Source organism: Hyperolius riggenbachi, chromosome 11 (assembly GCF_040937935.1).
Source record: "Hyperolius riggenbachi isolate aHypRig1 chromosome 11, aHypRig1.pri, whole genome shotgun sequence".
Classification (NCBI taxonomy): Eukaryota; Metazoa; Chordata; class Amphibia; order Anura; family Hyperoliidae; genus Hyperolius; species Hyperolius riggenbachi.
The window spans coordinates 937,427-959,046 of NC_090656.1; the positions used below are offsets into that span (position 1 = coordinate 937,427).

Genomic DNA, 21,620 nt, shown 5'->3' on the forward strand with positions numbered 1-21,620 from the left:
TTCACTAACCAGCCCCCCATACTGTACAGAGCATCCTCTGGTCACTGCTACTACTACCTACACAGTATAGATGTGTGCGTTCACTAACCAGCCCCCCATACTGTACAGGAGTTCCTCTAGTCACTGCTACTACTACCTACACAGTATAGTTGTGTGCGTTCACTAACCAGCCCCCATACTGTACAGAGCATCCTCTGGTCACTGCTACTACTACCTACACAGTATAGATGTGTGCGTTCACTAACCAGCCCCCATACTGTACAGAGCATCCTCTGGTCACTGCTACTACTACCTACACAGTATAGATGTGTGCGTTCACTAACCAGCCCCCATACTGTACAGAGCATCCTCTGGTCACTGCTACTACTACCTACACAGTATAGATGTGTGCGTTCACTAACCAGCCCCCCATACTGTACAGGAGTTCCTCTAGTCACTGCTACTACTACCTACACAGTATAGATGTGTGCGTTCACTAACCAGCCCCCCATACTGTACAGGAGTTCCTCTAGTCACTGCTACTACTACCTACACAGTATAGATGTGTGCGTTCACTAACCAGCCCCCCATACTGTACAGAGCATCCTCTGGTCACTGCTACTACTACCTACACAGTATAGATGTGTGCGTTCACTAACCAGCCCCCCATACTGTACAGGAGTTCCTCTAGTCACTGCTACTACTACCTACACAGTATAGTTGTGTGCGTTCACTAACCAGCCCCCATACTGTACAGAGCATCCTCTGGTCACTGCTACTACTACCTACACAGTATAGATGTGTGCGTTCACTAACCAGCCCCCATACTGTACAGAGCATCCTCTGGTCACTGCTACTACTACCTACACAGTATAGATGTGTGCGTTCACTAACCAGCCCCCATACTGTACAGAGCATCCTCTGGTCACTGCTACTACTACCTACACAGTATAGATGTGTGCGTTCACTAACCAGCCCCCATACTGTACAGAGCATCCTCTGGTCACTGCTACTACTACCTACACAGTATAGATGTGTGCGTTCACTAACCAGCCCCCCATACTGTACAGGAGTTCCTCTAGTCACTGCTACTACTACCTACACAGTATAGATGTGTGCGTTCACTAACCAGCCCCCATACTGTACAGAGCATCCTCTGGTCACTGCTACTACTACCTACACAGTATAGTTGTGTGCGTTCACTAACCAGCCCCCCATACTGTACAGGAGTTCCTCTAGTCACTGCTACTACTACCTACACAGTATAGATGTGTGCGTTCACTAACCAGCCCCCCATACTGTACAGGAGTTCCTCTAGTCACTGCTACTACTACCTACACAGTATAGATGTGTGCGTTCACTAACCAGCCCCCATACTGTACAGAGCATCCTCTGGTCACTGCTACTACTACCTACACAGTATAGTTGTGTGCGTTCACTAACCAGCCCCCCATACTGTACAGGAGTTCCTCTAGTCACTGCTACTACTACCTACACAGTATAGATGTGTGCGTTCACTAACCAGCCCCCCATACTGTACAGAGCATCCTCTGGTCACTGCTACTACTACCTACACAGTATAGTTGTGTGCGTTCACTAACCAGCCCCCCATACTGTACAGAGCATCCTCTGGTCACTGCTACAACTACCTACACAGTATAGTTGTGTGCGTTCACTAACCAGCCCCCCATACTGTACAGAGCATCCTCTGGTCACTGCTACTACTACCTACACAGTATAGATGTGTGCGTTCACTAACCAGCCCCCATACTGTACAGAGCATCCTCTGGTCACTGCTACTACTACCTACACAGTATAGTTGTGTGCGTTCACTAACCAGCCCCCCATACTGTACAGGAGTTCCTCTAGTCACTGCTACTACTACCTACACAGTATAGATGTGTGCGTTCACTAACCAGCCCCCATACTGTACAGGAGTTCCTCTAGTCACTGCTACTACTACCTACACAGTATAGTTGTGTGCGTTCACTAACCAGCCCCCCATACTGTACAGGAGTTCCTCTAGTCACTGCTACTACTACCTACACAGTATAGATGTGTGCGTTCACTGACCAGCCCCCATACTGTACAGGAGTTCCTCTAGTCACTGCTACTACTACCTACACAGTATAGTTGTGTGCGTTCGCTAACCAGCCCCCATACTGTACAGGAGTTCCTCTGGTCACTGCTACTACTACCTACACAGTATAGTTGTGTGCGTTCACTAACCAGCCCCCATACTGTACAGGAGTTCCTCTAGTCACTGCTACTACTACCTACACAGTATAGTTGTGTGCGTTCACTAACCAGCCCCCCATACTGTACAGAGCATCCTCTGGTCACTGCTACTACTACCTACACAGTATAGATGTGTGCGTTCACTAACCAGCCCCCCATACTGTACAGAGCATCCTCTGGTCACTGCTACTACTACCTACACAGTATAGATGTGTGCGTTCACTAACCAGCCCCCATACTGTACAGAGCATCCTCTGGTCACTGCTACTACTACCTACACAGTATAGTTGTGTGCGTTCACTAACCAGCCCCCCATACTGTACAGGAGTTCCTCTGCTCTGGTCACTGGTACTCCTGAATACTGTGGACTGTATTTTTGAAACTGGTAAGTTGCTGATTGAACATAGTGTGAGTCAGGTTTCTCCTGGGGCCCATTTCTAAGGTAGGTATACTGGCATAAATATAACGTCACTCAGCAGTTGGACAGTCACCTATGGACAGACAGATCTGTTTTATAAACACAACTTGGATTGAAGCAGAGAGTCTAAGTATGTATCTGGTTTTCTCCACAACCTCTGATGGTTAGGATGTTGTCCTTAAGAGGCAAAGTGTTGGAGCCCATAAGCTATACCTGAACAGGAGAGGCTATGTGAGCAGGATAAAAAGAAAAAGAAAGAAAAAAAAAAAAAAAAAGAGTACACGCTAAAGGGACCGACAGATATAGCTCTGTGAGGAAATCCTTAAAAACTCTCCAGAAGTCCCAAGTCATAAGGTGGTAGTCCCCCTAAAGCCAGTGTTGGAGAGCTAGAGAGTGGAAGACAGCCAAGCTAGGGGTTGATAGACAGTGACGGTGAACCAACCCAGGAATTAAGACCCAGAAAGCAGCAGTCAGCCAGGCTGGTTGTTATCAGCCAAGAGATGTAGTCAGCCAAGTCAGGTGTCAAGATCCAGAGAGCAGAAGACATCAAAGCAAGGATTGGCGTGCAAGAGAGCAACAGTCAGCAAAGACAGAAGAGAGCCATAGGGCAGTACTCAGTCAGGTTGGTTGCTAAAAGCTACAGAGTACACATCCAAGGTTAAGAGCCAGAGAACAGTGGACAACCAAACCAGGGGTTGAGGACCAAAAAATGGTGGTAGGTAAAGCAAGGGGTTGAGAGTCAAAGCTGTAGTCAGCCAAGCCATGGAGCCAGAGAGTGGTAGTCATCCATGCAAAGGCCTGAGAGCCAGAAAGTCATAGTCAGCCAAGCCTGAGGTCAAGAGCCAGAGAGAAACAGTCATCCAAGCCAGGGGGCGAGAGCCAGAGAGAAACAGTCATCCAAGCCAGGGGGCGAGAGCCAGAGAGAAACAATCATCCAAGCCAGGGGGCGAGAGCCAGAGAGAAACAGTCATCCAAGCCAGGGGGCGAGAGCCAGAAAGAAACAGTCATCCAAGCCAGGGGGCGAAAGCCAGAGAGAAGCAATCATCCAAGCCAGGGGGCGAGAGCCAGAGAGAAACAGTCATCCAAGCCAGGGGGCGAGAGCCAGAGAGAAACAGTCATCCAAGCCAGGGGGCGAGAGCCAGAGAGAAACAGTCATCCAAGCCAGGGGGCGAGAGCCAGAGAGAAGCAGTCATCCAAGCCAGGGGCGAGAGCCAAAGAGAAACAGTCATCCAAGCCAGGGGGCGAGAGCCAGAGAGAAGCAGTCATCCAAGCCAGGGGGCGAGAGCCAGAGAGAAGCAGTCATCCAAGCCAGGGGGCGAGAGTCAGAGAGAAGCAGTCATCCAAGCCAGGGGGCGAGAGCCAGAGAGAAACAGTCATCCAAGCCAGGGGGCGAGAGCCAGAGAGAAACAGTCATCCAAGCCAGGGGGCGAGAGCCAGAGAGAAACAATCATCCAAGCCAGGGGGCGAGAGCCAGAGAGAAACAGTCATCCAAGCCAGGGGGCGAGAGCCAGAGAGAAACAGTCATCCAAGCCAGGGGGCGAGAGCCAGAGAGAAACAGTCATCCAAGCCAGGGGGCGAGAGCCAGAGAGAAGCAGTCATCCAAGCCAGGGGCGAGAGCCAAAGAGAAACAGTCATCCAAGCCAGGGGGCGAGAGCCAGAGAGAAGCAGTCATCCAAGCCAGGGGGCGAGAGCCAGAGAGAAGCAGTCATCCAAGCCAGGGGGCGAGAGCCAGAGAGAAACAGTCAGCCAAGCCAGGGGGCGAGAGCCAGAGAGAAACAGTCATCCAAGCCAGGGGGCGAGAGCCAGAGAGAAACAGTCATCCAAGCCAGGGGGCGAGAGCCAGAGAGAAACAGTCATCCAAGCCAGGGGGCGAGAGCCAGAGAGAAGCAGTCATCCAAGCCAGGGGGCGAGAGCCAGAGAGAAACAGTCATCCAAGCCAGGGGGCGAGAGCCAGAGAGAAGCAGTCAGCCAAGCCAGAGGGCGAGAGTCAGAGAGAAACAGTCAGCCAAGCCAGGGGGCGAGAGTCAGAGAGAAGCAGTCAGCCAAGCCAGAGGGCGAGAGTCAGAGAGAAGCAGTCAGCCAAGCCAGAGGGCGAGAGTCAGAGAGAAGCAGTCAGCCAAGCCAGGGGGCGAGAGTCAGAGAGAAGCAGTCAGCCAAGCCAGAGGGCGAGAGTCAGAGAGAAACAGTCATCCAAGCCAGGGGGCGAGAGCCAAAGAGTGTGCATACATGTATACTTTCAGCAACTAGCACCCATAATGTAATGACTGTCTTTGCTTAATGCAATCAACATTGCTGCTTAAAGTGACTCTGTAACAAAAATTACAACGTTTTTTCTACCATCCTACACGTTCCTAAACCTATTCTAATGTGTTCTGGCTCACTGCAGCACTTTGTACTATTACAGTCTCTGTAATAAATCAATGTATCTTTCCCCTGTCAGACTTGTCGGCCTGTGTCTGGAAGGCTGCCAAGTTCTTCCGTGCTGGTCTGTTCCTCTATGCACACTCTAGTGCTGGGCCGGGCCGAGGCATAGGCTGGAGAGGCTCCAGCCTCAGGGCGCAGTGTAGGAGGGGGCGCACAATTAATTCAGCTGTCATTCCTAATAGCAAATCAGTGTGTGACGGCTGGGGTGGAGGGATGGAGGGGCGCACTTTGGTGTCTCAGCCTTGGGTGCTGGAGGACCTTGTCCCGGCTCTGCTCTAGTGTGTGTTTTATTTACATAAGCCAGCAGCGTCTCTGCTATCTTATCAGTAATAGAAGAGAGCTGGATAAAAATCCTCCTCTGTGAAAGTAGCTGGCTGACACATACTGAGGGATTACAAACACAGGCACAGGCAGAGCTGTCTGCAGGAAGCCTGTAATGTTCAGTGCATGAGAGAAGAAGGGGACAGAAGGTAAACACACAAATGATCTCTTGAGATTAAAAAGGAAGGGTGTATACAGCCTGCTTGTGTATGGATGTATTTTCTATGTGTGGACATACTGTACATCAATCTACTTCCTGTTTTGGTGGCCATTTTGTTTGTTTATAAACAAACTTTTTAAAACAGTTTTTGACTACTTTTAATGCGGCGAGGAGCGGTGAAATCGTGTCAGAGGGTAATAGGAGATGTCCCCTAACACACTGGTATGTTTACTTTTGTGCGATTTTAACAATACAGATTCTCTTTAAAGAAGGTGAAGTGAGGTCCGGTGTTTGTCAAGGAGCAGAAATTCAGTCATCATACCAACAAGCGTTGTTTTCGGTGAGAACTTTAACCACTTCACCTCAAAGGGTTTTTTCCCCTTAAAAAAGCCAGAGCAATGTTCAACTGTCAGCGCTCCTGCCATTCATTCACCTATAACTTTATTACTACTTATCACAATTAAACAATCTATATCTTATTTTTTTCGCCACCAATTAGGGTTTCTTTGGGGGGTACTTTTTGCTAAGAATTATTTTATTCTAAAAGTGTTTTATCAGGAAATGAATAAAAAAAATTGAAAAAATTAATAATTTCTCAGTTTTCTGCTATTATAGTTTTAAAATAATACATGCTAATGTAATTAAAACCCACACATTTTATTTGCCCATTTGTCCCACCAATATTTCATTCGGAAATAAAGGTGCATTTTTTTTTGTGTCCATCCCTGATTACAAGCCCATAATTTATAAGGTAATTGTAATATACCCTATTGACATACATATTAACAAAGTTCAGTCCCTAAAGTAACTATTTATGTATTTTTTTTGTACATTTTTTTTATTTCTTTTTTTTTTTCAAAAATAAAAATTGCTAACTATTGGGGAGTGTGGGAGGTCAGGGGTTAATTTAAAAAGGAAACATATTGTATAATAAGGTCCTTTATTGAAAAATAAAATGCAGATGTAATTTTACTATTTGGCCACAAGATGCCCTCGCAGCTGTCTTCTTAATGCGTACTATTATTACGCAAACCGGAAGCACGGCGTGGATGGGTTTTGTGAATGATGGCGCCGTCTAAGGGCCAGTGCACACCAAAAACCGCTAGCGTATCCGCAAACACTATCGGTTTTTGAAGCGTTATTTTCAGAGAGATTCTAGGCATATTTGGAGCAATTTTCTAAACATGCCTAGCGATTTTTGGAGCTATTTTGTGTAGTTTTTTTATATTTTGTTACAGCAGAGCTTTAACTGAACAGCTTCTATAACACAAATGCTTAGAAAACCGCTGTGATCTCAGAATGGTTTTCCACTTTCCTATACTTATCATTGAGGCAGAATAACCTCAGAAATCAGCAGAAATGCTGCAGGACCCGTGTTTGCATTTGGGAAGAATCGCTCTGGTGTGCGCCAGCCCATTGAATTATATTAGACAAGCGTATTTCAACCCGCAAGCATTTTTTAAAAACGCTCAGAACTGCTCTTGTTGTGCACCAGCCCTAATAGACATTCACACGGGTACTGTGTTCCCATTCATTGATCTATCGGCTAGTGATCAGCGGTAACGAGCCCGGGGGCCGAGCAGGAACGGTCGGCGGGGAGGGACGTAGTAGCTCTTGTCGCTCTCTTATCACCACTTCAAGGCAGGCGGTATGTTCCGGGCCATTACCTCTTTATGAATTGACATTTACTGACATGTGTTGTGATAATCACCCCAGAAGTCGGTAATTTACCTCACTGCTCGGGAATGTCAGCTTTTCATGCGGTAACAGCCTTTATGAATGGACACTTTGCTCAGTGCTCGGGAAAGTCAGCTGTTTTCAGCATTACCGCATGCAGTACTGCTTTATGAATAGACCCCATTTGAGTCCGCCAGCAGAAAAGCGAGTTATACATCTTCTGTGTCTCGTCTACCTTCAGGTTTTAAGAAGGCAAATTGATATTTAAATGAGTGTTTTGAGATTCCTCACTCAGGTATACATTTATTGCGCTCTCAGTGGTTACAGGAATTCACAAGCGCTGATGGAAGTTACCTTTGCGCGCCTTTTTCTGCAGCTTCAGTGTGTCTGAAGATTTCTTCTTAATCTCATGCCGGGCTCGTTTGTATTCTGCAGAACAAGAAACAAGGTGAATAGGAAATGACTGTGACCAGGAGAACTTGTATGGCTGACAGTGCAGGCAGAGGGGGAGATGTGATCTGTGCTATGCAGGAGGGTTGCTTGTTCCAGTAGCCACAGGCAAGCGATAATCGCTGGAATAGCAGGAACCCATTAAAGGGAAGGTTATAAAGTGATATGGAGGCTGCCATCTTTATTTCCTTTTAAACAAAGCACATTGCCCGGCTGTCCCCCTGATCCTGTGTCTCTAATACTTTTAGGGCTGTTTCACACTTACACGTGGCGTTTGATGCGACGTTATGGTAACACACAACGTGCCCCTAACGCAACGCATGTGGGTTTTGAAGTTGGACGTTGTTTAAAAGTACGTTATGTGTATCGCAGTGCGCCGTTTTCGTCACATACTGATGGAACGAAAACAGCGCATGCGTCACATTTTAAAAACAAAAACAAATCATTACTGAGCATGTGCAGACAGTCCACCGCAGCTAATAACGTGTATAACGCACAGCATGCAGCACTTTCTAATAACACTACACGTTACACACAACACAACTCTATGCCCTGTTATGGTCGCATACAGTACAGCATACAGGCAATGACAAGTATGCTTCCAGGTCATTACTGAGCATGTGCAAACAGTCCACCGCAGCTAATAACATGTATAACGCACAGCATGCAGCACTTTCTAATAACACTACACGTTACACACAACACAACTCTATGCCCTGTTATGGTCGCATACAGTAGGCATACAGGCAATGACAAGTATGCTTCCAGGTCATTACTGAGCATGTGCAGACAGTCCACCGCAGCCAATAACGTGTATAACGCACAGCATGCAGCACTTTCTAATAACACTACACGTTACACACAACACAACTCTATGCCCTGTTATGGTCGCATACAGTAGGCATACAGGCAATGACAAGTATGCTTCCAGGTCATTACTGAGCATGTGCAAACAGTCCACCGCAGCTAATAACGTGTATAACGCACAGCATGCAGCACTTTCTAATAACGCTACACGTTACACACAACGCAACTCTATGCCCTGTTATGGTCACATACAGTACAGCATACAGGCAATGACAAGTATGCTTCCAGGTCATTACTGAGCATGTGCAGACAGTCCAACACAGCTAATAACGTGTATAACGCACAGCATGCAGCACTTTCTAATAACACTACACATTACACACAACACAACTCTATGCCCTGTTATGGTCGCATACAGTAGGCATACAGGCAATGACAAGTATGCTTCCAGGTCATTACTGAGCATGTGCAAACAGTCCACCGCAGCTAATAACGTGTATAACGCACAGCATGCAGCACTGTCTAATAACACTACACGTTACACACAACACAACTCTATGCCCTGTTATGGTCGCATACAGTAGGCGTACAGGCAATGACAAGTATGCTACCAGGTCATTACTGAGCATGTGCAAACAGTCCACCGCAGCTAATAACGTGTATAACGCACAGCATGCAGCACTTTCTAATAACACTACACGTTACACACAACACAACTCTATGCCCTGTTATGGTCGCATACAGTAGGCATACAGGCAATGACAAGTATGCTTCCAGGTCATTACTGAGCATGTGCAGACAGTCCACTGCAGCTAATAACGTGTATAACACACAGCATGCAGCACTTTCTAATAACACTACACGTTACACACAACACAACTCTATGCCCTGTTATGGTCGCATACAGTAGGCATACAGGCAATGACAAGTATGCTTCCAGGTCATTACTGAGCATGTGCAAACAGTCCACCGCAGCTAATAACGTGTATAACGCACAGCATGCAGCACTTTCTAATAACGCTACACGTTACACACAACGCAACTCTATGCCCTGTTATGGTCACATACAGTACAGCATACAGGCAATGACAAGTATGCTTCCAGGTCATTACTGAGCATGTGCAAACAGTCCACCGCAGCTAATAACGTGTATAACGCACAGCATGCAGCACTTTCTAATAACGCTACACGTTACACACAACACAACTCTATGCCCTGTTATGGTCGCATACAGTAGGCATACAGGCAATGACAAGTATGCTTCCAGGTCATTACTGAGCATGTGCAGACAGTCCACCGCAGCTAATAACGTGTATAACGCACAGCATGCAGCACCTTCTAATAACACTACACGTTACACACAACACAACTCTATGCCCTGTTATGGTCACATACAGTACAGCATACAGGCAATGACAAGTATGCTTCCAGGTCATTACTGAGCATGTGCAGACAGTCCACCGCAGCTAATAACATGTATAACGCACAGCATGCAGCACTTTCTAATAACACTACACATTACACACAACACAACTCTATGCCCTGTTATCATCGCATACAGTAGGCATACAGGCAATGACAAGTATGCTTCCAGGTCATTACTGAGCATGTGCAAACAGTCCACCGCAGCTAATAACGTGTATAACACACTGCATGCAGCACTTTCTAATAGCACTACACGATACACACAACACAACTCTATGCCCTGTTATGGTCGCATACAGTAGGCATACAGGCAATGACAAGTATGCTTCCAGGTCATTACTGAGCATGTGCAGACAGTCCACCGCAGCTAATAACATGTATAACGCACAGCATGCAGCACTTTCTAATAACGCTACACGTTACACACAACACAACTCTATGCCCTGTTATGGTCACATACAGTAGGCATACAGGCAATGACAAGTATGCTGCCAGGTCATTGCTGAGCATGTGCAAACACTCCAACGCAGCTAATAACGTGTATAACACACAGCATGCAGCACTTTCTAATAACGCTACACGTTACACACAACACAACTCTATGCCCTGTTATGGTCACATACAGTACAGCATACAGGCAATGACAAGTATGCTTCCAGGTCATTACTGAGCATGTGCAGACAGTCCACCGCAGCTAATAACATGTATAACGCACAGCATGCAGCACTTTCTAATAACGCTACACGTTACACACAACACAACTCTATGCCCTGTTATGGTCACATACAGTAGGCATACAGGCAATGACAAGTATGCTTCCAGGTCATTACTGAGCATGTGCAAACAGTCCACCGCAGCTAATAACGTGTATAACACACAGCATGCAGCACTTTCTAATAACGCTACACGTTACACACAACACAACTCTATGCCCTGTTATGGTCGCATACAGTAGGCATACAGGCAATGACAAGTATGCTGCCAGGTCATTACTGAGCATGTGCAAACAGTCCACCGCAGCTAATAACGTGTATAACGCACAGCATGCAGCACTGTCTAATAACACTACACGTTACACACAACACAACTCTATGCCCTGTTATGGTCGCATACAGTACAGCATACAGGCAATGACAAGTATTCTTCCAGGTCATTACTGAGCATGTGCAGACAGTCCAACGCAGCTAATAACGTGTATAACGCACAGCATGCAGCACTTTCTAATAACACTACACGTTACACACAACACAACTCTATGCCCTGTTATGGTCGCATACAGTAGGCATACAGGCAATGACAAGTATGCTTCCAGGTCATTACTGAGCATGTGCAGACAGTCCACCGCAGCTAATAACGTGTATAACGCACAGCATGCAGCACTATCTAATAACGCTACACGTTACACACAACACAACTCTATGCCCTGTTATGGTCGCATACAGTAGGCATACAGGCAATGACAAGTATGCTTCCAGGTAATTACTGAGCATGTGCAGACAGTCCACCGCAGCTAATAACGTGTATAACGCACAGCATGCAGCACTTTCTAATAACACTACACATTACACACAACACAACTCTATGCCCTGTTATGGTCGCATACAGTAGGCATACAGGCAATGACAAGTATGCTTCCAGGTCATTACTGAGCATGTGCAGACAGTCCACCGCAGCTAATAACGTGTATAACGCACAGCATGCTGCACTTTCTAATAACGCTACACATTACACACAACACAACTCTATGCCCTGTTATGGTTGCATACAGTAGGCATACAGGCAATGACAAGTATGCTTCCAGGTCATTACTGAGCATGTGCAGACAGTCCACCGCAGCTAATAACGTGTATAACGCACAGCATACAGCACTTTCTAATAACACTACACGTTACACACAACACAACTCTATGCCCTGTTATGGTCACATACAGTACAGCATACAGGCAATGACAAGTATGCTTCCAGGTCATTACTGAGCATGTGCAAACAGTCCACCGCAGCTAATAACGTGTATAACGCACAGCATGCAGCACTTTCTAATAACACTACACATTACACACAACACAACTCTATGCCCTGTTATGGTCACATACAGTAGGCATACAGGCAATGACAAGTATGCTTCCAGGTCATTACTGAGCATGTGCAAACAGTCCACTGCAGCTAATAACGTGTATAACACACAGCATGCAGCACTTTCTAATAACACTACACGTTACACACAACACAACTCTATGCCCTGTTATGGTCACATACAGTAGGCATACAGGCAATGACAAGTATGCTTCCAGGTCATTACTGAGCATGTGCAAACAGTCCAACACAGCTAATAACGTGTATAACGCACAGCATGCAGCACTTTCTAATAACACTACACGTTACACACAACACAACTCTATGCCCTGTTATGGTCGCATACAGTAGGGCATACAGGCAATGACAAGTATGCTTCCAGGTCATTACTGAGCATGTGCAGACAGCCCACCGCAGCTAATAACGTGTATAACGCACAGCATGCAGCACTTTCTAATAACACTACACATTACACACAACACAACTCTATGCCCTGTTATGGTTGCATACAGTAGGCATACAGGCAATGACAAGTATGCTTCCAGGTCATTACTGAGCATGTGCAAACTGTCCACCGCAGCTAATAACGTGTATAACGCACAGCATGCAGCACTTTCTAATAACACTACACGTTACACACAACACAACTCTATGCCCTGTTATGGTCGCATACAGTAGGCATACAGGCAATGACAAGTATGCTTCCAGGTCATTACTGAGCATGTGCAGACAGTCCACCACAGCTAATAACGTGTATAACGCACAGCATGCAGCACTTTCTAATAACACTACACGTTACACACAACACAACTCTATGCCCTGTTATGGTCGCATACAGTAGGCATACAGGCAATGACAAGTATGCTTCCAGGTCATTACTGAGCATGTGCAGACAGTCCACCACAGCTAATAACGTGTATAACGCACAGCATGCAGCACTTTCTAATAACACTACACGTTACACACAACACAACTCTATGCCCTGTTATGGTCGCATACAGTACAGCATACAGGCAATGACAAGTATGCTTCCAGGTCATTACTGAGCATGTGCAGACAGTGCACCGCAGCTAATAACGTGTATAACGCACAGCATGCAGCACTTTCTAATAACACTACACGCTACACACAACACAACTCTATGCCCTGTTATGGTCGCATACAGTAGGCATACAGGCAATGACCAGTATGCTTCCAGGTCATTACTGAGCATGTGCAAACAGTCCACCGCAGCTAATAACGTGTATAACGCACAGCATGCAGCACTGTCTAATAACACTACACGTTACACACAACACAACTCTATGCCCTGTTATGGTCACATACAGTAGGCATACAGGCAATGACAAGTATGCTTCCAGGTCATTACTGAGCATGTGCAGACAGTCCACCACAGCTAATAACGTGTATAACGCACAGCATGCAGCACTTTCTAATAACACTACACGTTACACACAACACAACTCTATGCCCTGTTATGGTCGCATACAGTAGGCATACAGGCAATGACAAGTATGCTTCCAGGTCATTACTGAGCATGTGCAGACAGTCCACCGCAGCTAATAACGTGTATAACGCACAGCATGCAGCACTTTCTAATAACGCTACACGTTACACACAACACAACTCTATGCCCTGTTATGGTCACATACAGTAGGCATACAGGCAATGACAAGTATGCTTCCAGGTCATTACTGAGCATGTGCAGACAGTCCACCGCAGCTAATAACGTGTATAACGCACAGCATGCAGCACTTTCTAATAACGCTACACGTTACACACAACACAACTCTATGCCCTGTTATGGTCACATACAGTAGGCATACAGGCAATGACAAGTATGCTTCCAGGTCATTACTGAGCATGTGCAGACAGTCCACCGCAGCTAATAACGTGTATAACGCACAGCATGCAGCACTTTCTAATAACACTACACGTTACACACAACACAACTCTATGCCCTGTTATGGTCACATACAGTAGGCATACAGGCAATGACAAGTATGCTTCCAGGTCATTACTGAGCATGTGCAGACAGTCCACCGCAGCTAATAACGTGTATAACGCACAGCATGCAGCACTTTCTAATAACACTACACGTTACACACAACACAACTCTATGCCCTGTTATGGTCGCATACAGTAGGCATACAGGCAATGACAAGTATGCTTCCAGGTCATTACTGAGCATGTGCAGACAGTCTACCGCAGCTAATAACGTGTATAACACACAGCATGCAGCACTGTCTAATAACGCTACACGTTACACACAACACAACTCTATGCCCTGTTATGGTCGCATACAGTAGGCATACAGGCAATGACAAGTATACTTCCAGGTCATTACTGAGCATGTGCAGACAGACCAATGCAGCTAATAACGTGTATAACACACAGCATGCAGCACTTTCTAATAACGCTACACGTTACACACAACACAACTCTATGCCCTGTTATGGTCACATACAGTACAGCATACAGGCAATGACAAGTATGCTTCCAGGTCATTACTGAGCATGTGCAGACAGTCCACCGCAGCTAATAACGTGTATAACGCACAGCATGCAGCACTTTCTAATAACACTACACGTTACACACAACACAACTCTATGCCCTGTTATGGTCGCATACAGTAGGCATACAGGCAATGACAAGTATGCTTCCAGGTCATTACTGAGCATGTGCAGACAGTCCACCGCAGCTAATAACGTGTATAACGCACAGCATGCAGCACTTTCTAATAACGTTACACGTTACACACAGCACAACTCTATGCCCTGTTATGGTCGCATACAGTAGGCATACAGGCAATGACAAGTATGCTTCCAGGTCATTACTGAGCATGTGCAGACAGTCCACTGCAGCTAATAACGTGTATAACGCACAGCATGCAGCACTATCTAATAACGCTACACGTTACACACAACACAACTCTATGCCCTGTTATGGTCGCATACAGTAGGCATACAGGCAATGACAAGTATGCTTCCAGGTAATTACTGAGCATGTGCAGACAGTCCACCGCAGCTAATAACGTGTATAACGCACAGCATGCAGCACTTTCTAATAACACTACACATTACACACAACACAACTCTATGCCCTGTTATGGTCGCATACAGTAGGCATACAGGCAATGACAAGTATGCTTCCAGGTCATTACTGAGCATGTGCAGACAGTCCACCGCAGCTAATAACGTGTATAACGCACAGCATGCTGCACTTTCTAATAACGCTACACATTACACACAACACAACTCTATGCCCTGTTATGGTTGCATACAGTAGGCATACAGGCAATGACAAGTATGCTTCCAGGTCATTACTGAGCATGTGCAGACAGTCCACCGCAGCTAATAACGTGTATAACGCACAGCATACAGCACTTTCTAATAACACTACACGTTACACACAACACAACTCTATGCCCTGTTATGGTCACATACAGTACAGCATACAGGCAATGACAAGTATGCTTCCAGGTCATTACTGAGCATGTGCAAACAGTCCACCGCAGCTAATAACGTGTATAACGCACAGCATGCAGCACTTTCTAATAACACTACACATTACACACAACACAACTCTATGCCCTGTTATGGTCACATACAGTAGGCATACAGGCAATGACAAGTATGCTTCCAGGTCATTACTGAGCATGTGCAAACAGTCCACTGCAGCTAATAACGTGTATAACACACAGCATGCAGCACTTTCTAATAACACTACACGTTACACACAACACAACTCTATGCCCTGTTATGGTCACATACAGTAGGCATACAGGCAATGACAAGTATGCTTCCAGGTCATTACTGAGCATGTGCAAACAGTCCAACACAGCTAATAACGTGTATAACGCACAGCATGCAGCACTTTCTAATAACACTACACGTTACACACAACACAACTCTATGCCCTGTTATGGTCGCATACAGTAGGGCATACAGGCAATGACAAGTATGCTTCCAGGTCATTACTGAGCATGTGCAGACAGCCCACCGCAGCTAATAACGTGTATAACGCACAGCATGCAGCACTTTCTAATAACACTACACATTACACACAACACAACTCTATGCCCTGTTATGGTTGCATACAGTAGGCATACAGGCAATGACAAGTATGCTTCCAGGTCATTACTGAGCATGTGCAAACTGTCCACCGCAGCTAATAACGTGTATAACGCACAGCATGCAGCACTTTCTAATAACACTACACGTTACACACAACACAACTCTATGCCCTGTTATGGTCGCATACAGTAGGCATACAGGCAATGACAAGTATGCTTCCAGGTCATTACTGAGCATGTGCAGACAGTCCACCACAGCTAATAACGTGTATAACGCACAGCATGCAGCACTTTCTAATAACACTACACGTTACACACAACACAACTCTATGCCCTGTTATGGTCGCATACAGTACAGCATACAGGCAATGACAAGTATGCTTCCAGGTCATTACTGAGCATGTGCAGACAGTCCACCACAGCTAATAACGTGTATAACGCACAGCATGCAGCACTTTCTAATAACACTACACGTTACACACAACACAACTCTATGCCCTGTTATGGTCGCATACAGTACAGCATACAGGCAATGACAAGTATGCTTCCAGGTCATTACTGAGCATGTGCAGACAGTCCACCGCAGCTAATAACATGTATAACGCACAGCATGCAGCACTTTCTAATAACACTACACGTTACACACAACACAACTCTATGCCCTGTTATCATCGCATACAGTAGGCATACAGGCAATGACAAGTATGCTTCCAGGTCATTACTGAGCATGTGCAAACAGTCCACCGCAGCTAATAACGTGTATAACACACAGCATGCAGCACTTTCTAATAATGCTACACGTTACACACAACACAACTCTATGCCCTGTTATGGTCGCATACAGTAGGCATACAGGCAATGACAAGTATGCTGCCAGGTCATTGCTGAGCATGTGCAAACACTCCAACGCAGCTAATAACGTGTATAACACACAGCATGCAGCACTTTCTAATAACGCTACACGTTACACACAACACAACTCTATGCCCTGTTATGGTCACATACAGTACAGCATACAGGCAATGACAAGTATGCTTCCAGGTCATTACTGAGCATGTGCAGACAGTCCACCGCAGCTAATAACGTGTATAACACACAGCATGCAGCACTTTCTAATAACGCTACACGTTACACACAACACAACTCTATGCCCTGTTATGGTCGCATACAGTAGGCATACAGGCAATGACAAGTATGCTTCCAGGTCATTACTGAGCATGTGCAGACAGTCCACCGCAGCTAATAACGTGTATAACGCACAGCATGCAGCACTATCTAATAACGCTACACGTTACACACAACACAACTCTATGCCCTGTTATGGTCGCATACAGTAGGCATACAGGCAATGACAAGTATGCTTCCAGGTAATTACTGAGCATGTGCAGACAGTCCACCGCAGCTAATAACGTGTATAACGCACAGCATGCAGCACTTTCTAATAACACTACACATTACACACAACACAACTCTATGCCCTGTTATGGTCGCATACAGTAGGCATACAGGCAATGACAAGTATGCTTCCAGGTCATTACTGAGCATGTGCAGACAGTCCACCGCAGCTAATAACGTGTATAACGCACAGCATGCTGCACTTTCTAATAACGCTACACATTACACACAACACAACTCTATGCCCTGTTATGGTTGCATACAGTAGGCATACAGGCAATGACAAGTATGCTTCCAGGTCATTACTGAGCATGTGCAGACAGTCCACCGCAGCTAATAACGTGTATAACGCACAGCATACAGCACTTTCTAATAACACTACACGTTACACACAACACAACTCTATGCCCTGTTATGGTCACATACAGTACAGCATACAGGCAATGACAAGTATGCTTCCAGGTCATTACTGAGCATGTGCAAACAGTCCACCGCAGCTAATAACGTGTATAACGCACAGCATGCAGCACTTTCTAATAACACTACACATTACACACAACACAACTCTATGCCCTGTTATGGTCACATACAGTAGGCATACAGGCAATGACAAGTATGCTTCCAGGTCATTACTGAGCATGTGCAAACAGTCCACTGCAGCTAATAACGTGTATAACACACAGCATGCAGCACTTTCTAATAACACTACACGTTACACACAACACAACTCTATGCCCTGTTATGGTCACATACAGTAGGCATACAGGCAATGACAAGTATGCTTCCAGGTCATTACTGAGCATGTGCAAACAGTCCAACACAGCTAATAACGTGTATAACGCACAGCATGCAGCACTTTCTAATAACACTACACGTTACACACAACACAACTCTATGCCCTGTTATGGTCGCATACAGTAGGGCATACAGGCAATGACAAGTATGCTTCCAGGTCATTACTGAGCATGTGCAGACAGCCCACCGCAGCTAATAACGTGTATAACGCACAGCATGCAGCACTTTCTAATAACACTACACATTACACACAACACAACTCTATGCCCTGTTATGGTTGCATACAGTAGGCATACAGGCAATGACAAGTATGCTTCCAGGTCATTACTGAGCATGTGCAAACTGTCCACCGCAGCTAATAACGTGTATAACGCACAGCATGCAGCACTTTCTAATAACACTACACGTTACACACAACACAACTCTATGCCCTGTTATGGTCGCATACAGTAGGCATACAGGCAATGACAAGTATGCTTCCAGGTCATTACTGAGCATGTGCAGACAGTCCACCACAGCTAATAACGTGTATAACGCACAGCATGCAGCACTTTCTAATAACACTACACGTTACACACAACACAACTCTATGCCCTGTTATGGTCGCATACAGTAGGCATACAGGCAATGACAAGTATGCTTCCAGGTCATTACTGAGCATGTGCAGACAGTCCACCACAGCTAATAACGTGTATAACGCACAGCATGCAGCACTTTCTAATAACACTACACGTTACACACAACACAACTCTATGCCCTGTTATGGTCGCATACAGTACAGCATACAGGCAATGACAAGTATGCTTCCAGGTCATTACTGAGCATGTGCAGACAGTGCACCGCAGCTAATAACGTGTATAACGCACAGCATGCAGCACTTTCTAATAACACTACACGCTACACACAACACAACTCTATGCCCTGTTATGGTCGCATACAGTAGGCATACAGGCAATGACCAGTATGCTTCCAGGTCATTACTGAGCATGTGCAAACAGTCCACCGCAGCTAATAACGTGTATAACGCACAGCATGCAGCACTGTCTAATAACACTACACGTTACACACAACACAACTCTATGCCCTGTTATGGTCACATACAGTAGGCATACAGGCAATGACAAGTATGCTTCCAGGTCATTACTGAGCATGTGCAGACAGTCCACCACAGCTAATAACGTGTATAACGCACAGCATGCAGCACTTTCTAATAACACTACACGTTACACACAACACAACTCTATGCCCTGTTATGGTCGCATACAGTAGGCATACAGGCAATGACAAGTATGCTTCCAGGTCATTACTGAGCATGTGCAGACAGTCCACCGCAGCTAATAACGTGTATAACGCACAGCATGCAGCACTTTCTAATAACGCTACACGTTACACACAACACAACTCTATGCCCTGTTATGGTCACATACAGTAGGCATACAGGCAATGACAAGTATGCTTCCAGGTCATTACTGAGCATGTGCAGACAGTCCACCGCAGCTAATAACGTGTATAACGCACAGCATGCAGCACTTTCTAATAACGCTACACGTTACACACAACACAACTCTATGCCCTGTTATGGTCACATACAGTAGGCATACAGGCAATGACAAGTATGCTTCCAGGTCATTACTGAGCATGTGCAGACAGTCCACCGCAGCTAATAACGTGTATAACGCACAGCATGCAGCACTTTCTAATAACACTACACGTTACACACAACACAACTCTATGCCCTGTTATGGTCACATACAGTAGGCATACAGGCAATGACAAGTATGCTTCCAGGTCATTACTGAGCATGTGCAGACAGTCCACCGCAGCTAATAACGTGTATAACGCACAGCATGCAGCACTTTCTAATAACACTACACGTTACACACAACACAACTCTATGCCCTGTTATGGTCGCATACAGTAGGCATACAGGCAATGACAAGTATGCTTCCAGGTCATTACTGAGCATGTGCAGACAGTCTACCGCAGCTAATAACGTGTATAACACACAGCATGCAGCACTGTCTAATAACGCTACACGTTACACACAACACAACTCTATGCCCTGTTATGGTCGCATACAGTAGGCATACAGGCAATGACAAGTATACTTCCAGGTCATTACTGAGCATGTGCAGACAGACCAATGCAGCTAATAACGTGTATAACACACAGCATGCAGCACTTTCTAATAACGCTACACGTTACACACAACACAACTCTATGCCCTGTTATGGTCACATACAGTACAGCATACAGGCAATGACAAGTATGCTTCCAGGTCATTACTGAGCATGTGCAGACAGTCCACCGCAGCTAATAACGTGTATAACGCACAGCATGCAGCACTTTCTAATAACACTACACGTTACACACAACACAACTCTATGCCCTGTTATGGTCGCATACAGTAGGCATACAGGCAATGACAAGTATGCTTCCAGGTCATTACTGAGCATGTGCAGACAGTCCACCGCAGCTAATAACGTGTATAACGCACAGCATGCAGCACTTTCTAATAACGTTACACGTTACACACAGCACAACTCTATGCCCTGTTATGGTCGCATACAGTAGGCATACAGGCAATGACAAGTATGCTTCCAGGTCATTACTGAGCATGTGCAGACAGTCCACTGCAGCTAATAACGTGTATAACGCACAGCATGCAGCACTATCTAATAACGCTACACGTTACACACAACACAACTCTATGCCCTGTTATGGTCGCATACAGTAGGCATACAGGCAATGACAAGTATGCTTCCAGGTAATTACTGAGCATGTGCAGACAGTCCACCGCAGCTAATAACGTGTATAACGCACAGCATGCAGCACTTTCTAATAACACTACACATTACACACAACACAACTCTATGCCCTGTTATGGTCGCATACAGTAGGCATACAGGCAATGACAAGTATGCTTCCAGGTCATTACTGAGCATGTGCAGACAGTCCACCGCAGCTAATAACGTGTATAACGCACAGCATGCTGCACTTTCTAATAACGCTACACATTACACACAACACAACTCTATGCCCTGTTATGGTTGCATACAGTAGGCATACAGGCAATGACAAGTATGCTTCCAGGTCATTACTGAGCATGTGCAGACAGTCCACCGCAGCTAATAACGTGTATAACGCACAGCATACAGCACTTTCTAATAACACTACACGTTACACACAACACAACTCTATGCCCTGTTATGGTCACATACAGTACAGCATACAGGCAATGACAAGTATGCTTCCAGGTCATTACTGAGCATGTGCAAACAGTCCACCGCAGCTAATAACGTGTATAACGCACAGCATGCAGCACTTTCTAATAACACTACACATTACACACAACACAACTCTATGCCCTGTTATGGTCACAT

The 21,620-nt window shown here is 45.7% G+C and overlaps 1 protein-coding gene across 1 annotated transcript in view; it reads right to left on the reverse strand.

The window, feature by feature from the left end:
- MTSS2 (MTSS I-BAR domain containing 2) overlaps positions 1-21,620 on the reverse strand; it is a 259,210-nt gene that overhangs the window by 69,273 nt on the left and 168,317 nt on the right. The window contains exon 6 of the mRNA XM_068259913.1: positions 7,572-7,646. Within this exon, the coding sequence (XP_068116014.1) occupies positions 7,572-7,646 (75 nt within the window). The remainder of the gene's footprint in view (positions 1-7,571; positions 7,647-21,620) is intronic.